At 29.1% G+C, this 10,455-nt stretch overlaps 1 protein-coding gene across 1 annotated transcript in view; it reads left to right on the forward strand.

Moving 5' to 3' along the window:
- Positions 1 to 10,455, forward strand: part of LOC111621739 (actin-binding LIM protein 3-like) — a 106,273-nt gene that overhangs the window by 55,595 nt on the left and 40,223 nt on the right. Inside the window, exons 8-12 of the mRNA XM_023363966.1 lie at positions 2,689 to 2,779; positions 6,719 to 6,813; positions 7,958 to 8,029; positions 9,385 to 9,550; positions 9,697 to 9,744. Coding sequence (XP_023219734.1) covers positions 2,689 to 2,779; positions 6,719 to 6,813; positions 7,958 to 8,029; positions 9,385 to 9,550; positions 9,697 to 9,744 — 472 coding nt within the window. The remainder of the gene's footprint in view (positions 1 to 2,688; positions 2,780 to 6,718; positions 6,814 to 7,957; positions 8,030 to 9,384; positions 9,551 to 9,696; positions 9,745 to 10,455) is intronic.

Genomic DNA, 10,455 nt, shown 5'->3' on the forward strand with positions numbered 1-10,455 from the left:
TGCCATTAGGTTTCATGTTCTTCATAAAGCCTAGTAAGTTAATTTTTATATGAAATATTTTTTGACTATTATACTCGATGAGAAAAATTAAAACTTAATAATCATTACAATTATATACAGAGATGTGCCTAATTATTTGGCATTTGGGATGAGTTCTTTAGCATCTCCCATAATAAATTTGAATGAGTTGCAAAATTCAACTTTAAACCAGTTATCATAATGAAATTGCCTAATCTGGCAACTTTGGTTGAACACAATCCAATACAGTTATAAACTGATAAATATCAGTCAGAATCACAATACTCTGTTTTCTCACTGTCTGCACATGCATGTATTCATGAGAGAACGTTATGATATCAACACTTTTTCAGACAATTCTCCTTCATTACCCAAAATTTTGTCAGACAGCACTATAGTAGCACATTTTTTACCTGTTTTCTATGCTCATGATGCCTTTAGGAAATTTCCTACAGGACTTTTTTTTTTTTTTAGTTAACTTGTATTATAAGGACCTTGAATAAGTTCTTGCTGTTTTTTTGTGAAAATTAACACTTTATTTAAAAAAAGTCGTAATAAACACATCACTGAAAGTATTGTCCATCGCTAGCCACTACTTTCTCCCATCGTTCTGGCAGCATTTGAATTTCATGTCGGAAAAAACAACACGTCTTTTGAGGCTATCCAAGAATCAACCCATTTTTTTGTCATCTCATAAGAATGGAAGTGCTACTCAGCCAGGCCATGTGCCATCGATCGGAACAAGTGATAATCGGAAGGGCAATGTCTGGTGAATACGGCAGGTGGGGTAGGACTTCCCATTTAAGCGTTTCCAAGTACATTTTCACCGGTTGTGCAACATGTGGCCGAGCATTGTCATGTCGCAAAATCACTTTGTCGTGTCTCTGCTCATATAGCGGCCATTTTTCCTTCAATGTTTGGCTCAAATGCATCAATTGTAGTCGATAGCGATCTCCCGTGATGGTTTCGTTTGGTTTGAGCAGCTCATAATAAACTACACCTAGCTGATCCCACCAGATGCAGAGCAAAAGCTTCAAACCATGGATATTCGGCCTTACTGACGATGTTGATGCATGGCCGGGCTTACCCCACGATTTTCTATGCTTAGGGTTATCGTAGTGTATCCATTTTTCATAGCCTGTCACGATACAATGCAGAAAACCTTTCTTTTTTCACCGTTGAAGCAGCTGTTCACATGTGAAAAGACGCCATTTGACATCTCTTGGCTTCAACTCTTACGGCACCCAATGTCCTTGCTTTTGAATCATTCCTAATCCTTTTAAACATTTTGAAACTGTTGTGTGATCAATTCCTAATGATTCTGCAAGTTCAGCTAGCATCTGACATGAGTCTTCATGAAGTAATGCCTCTAATTCCTTGTCTTCAAACTTTTTTTGGTGCACCAGATCGTTCTTTATCTTCAGCATCAAAATCATTATTTTTGAAGCATCTAAACCAATCTCTGCATGTTGTTTCCGACAGAGCATGGTCACCATAAGTCTCAACAAGAATTTTGTGTGCTTCAGCTGCAGATTTTTTTTTAATAAAATAGTGCAATAAAATTCCCCGCAAATACTCTTTTTTTGGAACGAAACTTGACATGTTTAACACAATGAAAAAATAAGTTGTTTACACTTCGGTGAAATGACATATACTGAATTTCAAGGTCGCTTATTGTACTTCCTTACAAATGCATCACCATCTAAAAATAAACACATGTGGTTCTGGTAATGCCATTTGTTAAAAAACAGCGAGAACTTATTCAAGGTCCCTATAGTATTTCAACTCTTCCAATTACACCCCTCCTGATTGTTGCCTGGGCTAGATTCATCCCTGTATCCCATTAGTATGCCACTGATTATGTACAATAAATATTGTTTTAAACTAAAGTATAAGAATATAGATTATCACAAAGAACTGTGGACATCTGAATCTTTGTCATCATTAATGAATTTAAATATTAGTTGGTAAATGATGAATAATCAGCAGTTATATTCATTATTGGTCTTTTTTAATGATTTTATATTTTGAGACACCATGAAGTGTTGATGAATTAATTGATGAAAGACACTGGACTTTTCTACATCCACTTTATTTTTTTATATACTTTGCAGTCTTTAAACTAATTGTTCCAAGTGTTAATCCAGTGTTGGTCTTCTGTAGTTATTTTATCTGGTATGTCTTCATAGTTTTTAGTTGGATATAATCAGTCATTTCAAAAAAATATATATATAAGTATCTTCTATGTGTTGAAACTGTAAAGTACATAAGAAAATAAAATGGATGTGGAAAAGTCCGGTGTCTAGTGTCAGCACTTTATGGTGTCTCAAAATATAACATAAAAAAAAGGCACAGTTTCAACACAGAAGATTTTATGATAATTAAAGTGATATAGAACTTTTACATATATAATAAATATATTATAAATTGTATATTACGGAACAATATGTAATAAATACAACTATGATTTTGATATTATTAATGCAATTGTTAAAATTTAATTTTTATTAATTGTTAGCTACAAATTCAAATTTACTAAAATTATTTCTTTTATCTAGAAAATTATGAAATGTGGAGATATATTTTTTTATATTCTTAGTTTTTAATATGAATAACATGAATACTAATAAACTAAAAGTTAAATTAATTTGAAAAAACTTATTTTAATAGGCTGGTGATACCCATCATTTTCATCCTACTTGTGCTCGTTGTTCAAAATGTGGAGACCCTTTTGGAGATGGAGAAGAAATGTATATGCAGGGTGAGAGTAGGAATATGATATTACAATGTTAATAATTTTATCATAAAATTATTTTATAATTAAAAGATAATAAGATAGAAGTCTTCATAAAGCCTAGTAAGTTAATTTTTATATGAAATATTTTTTGACTATTATACTCGATGAGAAAAATGAAAACTTAATAATCATTACAATTATATACAGAGATGTGCCTAATTATTTGGCATTTGGGATGAGTTCTTTAGCATCTCCCATAATAAATTTGAATGAGTTGCAAAATTCAACTTTAAACCAGTTATCATAATGAAATTGCCTAATCTGGCAACTTTGGTTGAACACAATCCAATACAGTTATAAACTGATAAATATCAGTCAGAATCACAATACTCTGTTTTCTCACTGTCTGCACATGCATGTATTCATGAGAGAACGTTATGATATCAACACTTTTTCAGACAATTCTCCTTCATTACCCAAAATTTTGTCAGACAGCACTATAGTAGCACATTTTTTACCTGTTTTCTATGCTCATGATGCCTTTAGGAAATTTCCTACAGGACTTTTTTTTTTTTTTAGTTAACTTGTATTATAAGGACCTTGAATAAGTTCTTGCTGTTTTTTTGTGAAAATTAACACTTTATTTAAAAAAAGTCGTAATAAACACATCACTGAAAGTATTGTCCATCGCTAGCCACTACTTTCTCCCATCGTTCTGGCAGCATTTGAATTTCATGTCGGAAAAAACAACACGTCTTTTGAGGCTATCCAAGAATCAACCCATTTTTTTGTCATCTCATAAGAATGGAAGTGCTACTCAGCCAGGCCATGTGCCATCGATCGGAACAAGTGATAATCGGAAGGGCAATGTCTGGTGAATACGGCAGGTGGGGTAGGACTTCCCATTTAAGCGTTTCCAAGTACATTTTCACCGGTTGTGCAACATGTGGCCGAGCATTGTCATGTCGCAAAATCACTTTGTCGTGTCTCTGCTCATATAGCGGCCATTTTTCCTTCAATGTTTGGCTCAAATGCATCAATTGTAGTCGATAGCGATCTCCCGTGATGGTTTCGTTTGGTTTGAGCAGCTCATAATAAACTACACCTAGCTGATCCCACCAGATGCAGAGCAAAAGCTTCAAACCATGGATATTCGGCCTTACTGACGATGTTGATGCATGGCCGGGCTTACCCCACGATTTTCTATGCTTAGGGTTATCGTAGTGTATCCATTTTTCATAGCCTGTCACGATACAATGCAGAAAACCTTTCTTTTTTCACCGTTGAAGCAGCTGTTCACATGTGAAAAGACGCCATTTGACATCTCTTGGCTTCAACTCTTACGGCACCCAATGTCCTTGCTTTTGAATCATTCCTAATCCTTTTAAACATTTTGAAACTGTTGTGTGATCAATTCCTAATGATTCTGCAAGTTCAGCTAGCATCTGACATGAGTCTTCATGAAGTAATGCCTCTAATTCCTTGTCTTCAAACTTTTTTTGGTGCACCAGATCGTTCTTTATCTTCAGCATCAAAATCATTATTTTTGAAGCATCTAAACCAATCTCTGCATGTTGTTTCCGACAGAGCATGGTCACCATAAGTCTCAACAAGAATTTTGTGTGCTTCAGCTGCAGATTTTTTTTTAATAAAATAGTGCAATAAAATTCCCCGCAAATACTCTTTTTTTGGAACGAAACTTGACATGTTTAACACAATGAAAAAATAAGTTGTTTACACTTCGGTGAAATGACATATACTGAATTTCAAGGTCGCTTATTGTACTTCCTTACAAATGCATCACCATCTAAAAATAAACACATGTGGTTCTGGTAATGCCATTTGTTAAAAAACAGCGAGAACTTATTCAAGGTCCCTATAGTATTTCAACTCTTCCAATTACACCCCTCCTGATTGTTGCCTGGGCTAGATTCATCCCTGTATCCCATTAGTATGCCACTGATTATGTACAATAAATATTGTTTTAAACTAAAGTATAAGAATATAGATTATCACAAAGAACTGTGGACATCTGAATCTTTGTCATCATTAATGAATTTAAATATTAGTTGGTAAATGATGAATAATCAGCAGTTATATTCATTATTGGTCTTTTTTAATGATTTTATATTTTGAGACACCATGAAGTGTTGATGAATTAATTGATGAAAGACACTGGACTTTTCTACATCCACTTTATTTTTTTATATACTTTGCAGTCTTTAAACTAATTGTTCCAAGTGTTAATCCAGTGTTGGTCTTCTGTAGTTATTTTATCTGGTATGTCTTCATAGTTTTTAGTTGGATATAATCAGTCATTTCAAAAAAATATATATATAAGTATCTTCTATGTGTTGAAACTGTAAAGTACATAAGAAAATAAAATGGATGTGGAAAAGTCCGGTGTCTAGTGTCAGCACTTTATGGTGTCTCAAAATATAACATAAAAAAAAGGCACAGTTTCAACACAGAAGATTTTATGATAATTAAAGTGATATAGAACTTTTACATATATAATAAATATATTATAAATTGTATATTACGGAACAATATGTAATAAATACAACTATGATTTTGATATTATTAATGCAATTGTTAAAATTTAATTTTTATTAATTGTTAGCTACAAATTCAAACTTACTAAAATTATTTCTTTTATCTAGAAAATTATGAAATGTGGAGATATATTTTTTTATATTCTTAGTTTTTAATATGAATAACATGAATACTAATAAACTAAAAGTTAAATTAATTTGAAAAAACTTATTTTAATAGGCTGGTGATACCCATCATTTTCATCCTACTTGTGCTCGTTGTTCAAAATGTGGAGACCCTTTTGGAGATGGAGAAGAAATGTATATGCAGGGTGAGAGTAGGAATATGATATTACAATGTTAATAATTTTATAATATTAATTATAATAATTATATCTTATAAATTTTTTTAACATTTAAAATCAGAAGCATCAAAATGCTTATACATCTGAATTATTATGTATAGTTTTTGATTTAAAAGTTACTAATTAGATTAATTTCCTTTTAATGTTTAAATGTTTATTAAATTGATATATGATTATTAGAATATAATCTTAACACTGATATATTTTGAAAAATCAAATGTTATTTAAACAAATAAGTTTATACAGGAAGACATGTTCAAATATGTAAAAAATAGAGCAGTTTCAAATGTTGAAATGAAGTAGAAGAGTAATAGAAACCTGTTTTTTTCAATTACTAGGAGTTCATATTAAGAAGATGATTGTAAAATAAAATATATATCAAGAAAATTTTTGAGGATGCAAAATTAATATGAAAATATAAATATAAATTAATAAAAAAATAGATATAAAAAATAAGTAAAATTAAATATAAATTAATTAATAACAAGAACAATAAATACTTAAATAAAAAAGGATAAATAATAATACTGCAAAGTGGATTTATGTCAGCTGGACTCCAAGTGCTATGCAGTCTGCACCACAAACAGCTGTTAATGTACTTTAGTTTGTTCTATTCAATTTATGATCTCATTTTAATGTTCTGCTTGAATTTTGATGGAACTGAAGCTTGAATTTAGGATTTTGAATTCAAAACAAATTGTATCTTGATATAAAGTTAAGTGTGTCAATTTCTGCTTTTTTAAAGATATTCTTTATTGTTTGTAAGAAATTCAAGCAAAGTTTAATTTGTTTTCATCTTAATTTCTTTCCTTTACTTGTCTCTCCAATGTTTTAATTTCTTTCTATCAGTTAGAGTGTAGGATTAAAGAAATTATAAATAGTATATAGAATAAATTAAAACAATATTATAATTATAATATTGTTATAATTATGTTAATGAGATATTAATTAGAAAATTATATTTCAATTACTTGAAAATTTAAAGCTTTAATTTTTTAGTTTTGAATTATTATAAATATATAATAAAATCTAATTTGAAAGTATTATTTTTTTTTTCCACTTAGGTGGTGCTATTTGGCATCCTCGATGTGGACCAAGACCAGATAGTAAATTAGATGATAATGTATTTGATGATCAAGCAAATAATATTGATGGTCAGGTAGGAAATTTTATAACATACAGCTTTTGAAAATTCCAGAAAAATTTTTTTGTAATGTTTATTGACAAAATAGGTAAACTAAACACAGTAAACCCCCACTAACTTGGACCCTGATAAGTCAGACTTCTCATAACTTATACAATTTTTTTTCAGTTATACAATAATGTAAAATTTATTGGCAATACAAAAATGATAATTTTTATAGCTGACTGTATAATAAAAAAACAGCTAAACAAAATCAAACAGACTAGAAATTAGCAGGCATTTTCCTTGTACTTTGCATCAAAGGAGTCAAAGTCAAGCATAAGCTATGCTGGGTACAAAAGAATGAGTCCTTGTTCAACTCTGACAAATAATATTTTACTGTACTGTACACTGCATTGTGTTTAATGTTCTTGAAATGAGTGTTTTCTATATCTGGAAGTCTTTGCAATACTGTGTATTATATTACTGTAGTTGGTAAATTAATAAAGACTGTACATTGTTGTATATTGTACTGTCATGAAATTTTCCAGCTTATTTCCAGTAATAATAAATTCAGCACTATAACTGATGATAATAAATAAATAAATCAATTTTTAAAAATCATAAATAAACTATACTCTTTATTCACTTTAAGTTTTTATTGGAGAAAACATCCTGCTGACTTGGACTATCATAAACTTAGACAACTTTCACCCCTATTAGTCCGAGTTGAGGTTTACTACAGGTAAAAATTATTAAACAGGTATTTATTTATATTTCTTATTAATTTTCCTGTATATCTGTAAATTGCATATTATGTATTGGAACCTGTTTACTGCTCAAATACACAGTTTTTATATAAACATATTGCATAGTCACAACAGGAAACTTACAAATGTTGTAAAAGTGAAAGTAAACAAGCAATCATAAAGCAAGAAAGCATATTGTTCTAAATCTATAGAAAACTTATTAAAGTTATGCAGAATCATTAACAGTTTAATTTTGTAAACATTTTAAAATATATAAAATTGAATTTAAATTTAATTTAGCAAATAACTTTGTTACTAATGACACAAATACTACATAATGTGTTTCTTTGTATTATAATTTATTTTGTTTCTTTTCTTTTTTTTTTATTTTTGTAACCATACATTTTTGTTTTGTTAACCTTCCTTGTTAGATTTTCCCACCTTATTCTCCCAGTCTCTCCAGTTCCCGTTCCACCAGTCCTTACAGTTCTCTTACTAGACAGGTTGGTTTTTGTTATATTGTTAATTTATTTTAGTTTTTGTTTTATGCCAACTGATGGCAAACTATTTTATTACAGAGAAACAATTTCAAAATAACTGTTATTTTAATTATTATAAAATCTAAATTATTTACATATACTATATTAAAAAGGGATTTTTTCTTTTAATTTATAATTTATAAATTTTAAAATATTTTTCCATGCTAAGCAAGAGTTTTGAATCCCACTACAGACAATTCTTTTCAATCAAACTTTTCTAAAATATATTGAATTGTTCTAAATTTACAATATGAATGGCATATTGCTATTTATTGGTCATATGTTATCAATAAAAAAACAAAATACTGATTGTGGTATCAATCCTAGTGAAAATATCAATTTATATCATATGAAATAACACAGTTGGACTTGTTTAAATTGAAATGATTTGTTAAACACAACAATTACAATCAATGACACTATAGAGACAGGTTAATTAACATATTCATAAATTTATTTCAAGAAATATTCATTAAATATATAGGTTTAAATTCCACACAGAAACCACAAACAGCCAAAATACACAATAAAAACATAGTCACAACAATACAAAAATGATCATTTTTATAACTGACTGTATAATAAAAAAACAACTAAACAAGATCAAACAGACCAGAAATTAGCAGGTGTTTTTCTCTGTACTTTGCATCAAAGGAGTCACAGTCAAGCATAAACACTCTACAGTACCTAAATGCACACACATTACCAAAACCACATTCAATGAGAATCAACACTTTTAGACATACATATATTAGTTTACTCTGATGCACTTATTGTAGTAATGTATTATAACATAAATGACAATCACAGGCAGACACATTCAGAATATAGACATATCATAAGCAATATTTCCTATATGTTGTTTATAGGAAACAACACTTTCTGTCATGAAAGTGTCATTTTGACACTAATCAAAAAACTTGTATGTATATATTAGTGTTAACTGTATTTTTTAGTTTTATGCATTTTTAAAGAGGCAAGAATGCCATCTATTTATGTGTTTTATACAATGTGTTGAATAAGAAATAACAAAGAGCTGACATAAGAGGAGTAAGAGTCCAAAATGCATATCATTACCTAAACAACAGAATAAAGATGGATATAAAGTAAAGCCTGGTGTCTATCAAAGCAGCTTCATTGTGCCATACAGATAAACATAGATAAAAAACATGGTTTCAATTTATAAGACATGTAATATAATTATAAAAATTACTTTTATCATAATTACAATGTTTAATTTTTAAAGAAATATTAATGAAAAGTTATTTATATATTTAATTCAGTATTTGAATAGTAAAAGATTTTAATATTTTATTTAGTATGGTCGATTGAGTCCTGGCAGCTTTCTTGACAAAGACCCTCTCATCACAGATTTAAGTAGAGTATATACATATAGCTATCTTACTGCTGAACCTACTCAGGGATATTTAAAGAGACCAATTGAGCCACATCCACCAAAATCACCTCAGTTCCATCGTCCTCCTGGTGATTAGTTAATTAATGTTTTTGTAAAGAGAATAAATTTATTAATTTACATTTCACTTATTGTAATAAAATTTAATATATTTTCATATTTTATTTTTAAAATATATTTATTTCATAATTTTTATTTACATGGTTATTAAAAACAGAAAATGGTGGTAGAAGAAGAATAATAATGAAACCTATTATAAAACAAGGTAAATCTGTATAATAATATAAATATATTATATACATTAAATAATATATATACATATTATTATTATATATTATAATATTGGGTTGTTTGGAAATAATTTTGTTTTTTTTTCATGGAAAAAAACACAATATTTTTATAATAAATAAATATTTTATTGAATTATATATTAACCATTTTGGTCAAATACCTGTTGTCATTGTTTCTGGTAGTAGCATGATTTCACATTCATAAAAGTTTTGATCGTTGCTTACAAAAAAATGATCCATTTGACATTGTCATTTCAAGTAAATGTCTTAGTTTAAAAACATTTGTATAGACCAGAACAAGTAATAATCTGAGTGTGCTCGATCTGGCGAATATGGTTGGTGTGATAGCACGTCCCATCTAAGTTATAACAGTTTCTGACGAGTTATCAAACTTGTGTGAAATTTGACATTAACGTGGTAAAACACTACACCTATTTTATTGATCAATTCTGGCCGCCTTTCCTGTTTGATGATATTACTCAATTTGTTTACTTGATGGCAGTACACTTTTGAATCAATTGTTAAATTGTCTGGTAAAAGCTCCAAAAAAAAAAAAAATTCCTTAAAATCCCACCAAAGAGAGCTTCTCTCTTTAAGAACATATATCAAGCTTTGAAACGAAACCAATTTGTTTCAAGTAATCATAAACAGTTCAATTTGACAAATTTAATCTCTTAGTGATTTCA

Source organism: Centruroides sculpturatus, unplaced genomic scaffold (assembly GCF_000671375.1).
Source record: "Centruroides sculpturatus isolate CEXI.00-Female unplaced genomic scaffold, Cexi_2.0 scaffold21, whole genome shotgun sequence".
Lineage (NCBI taxonomy): Eukaryota > Metazoa > Arthropoda > Arachnida > Scorpiones > Buthidae > Centruroides > Centruroides sculpturatus.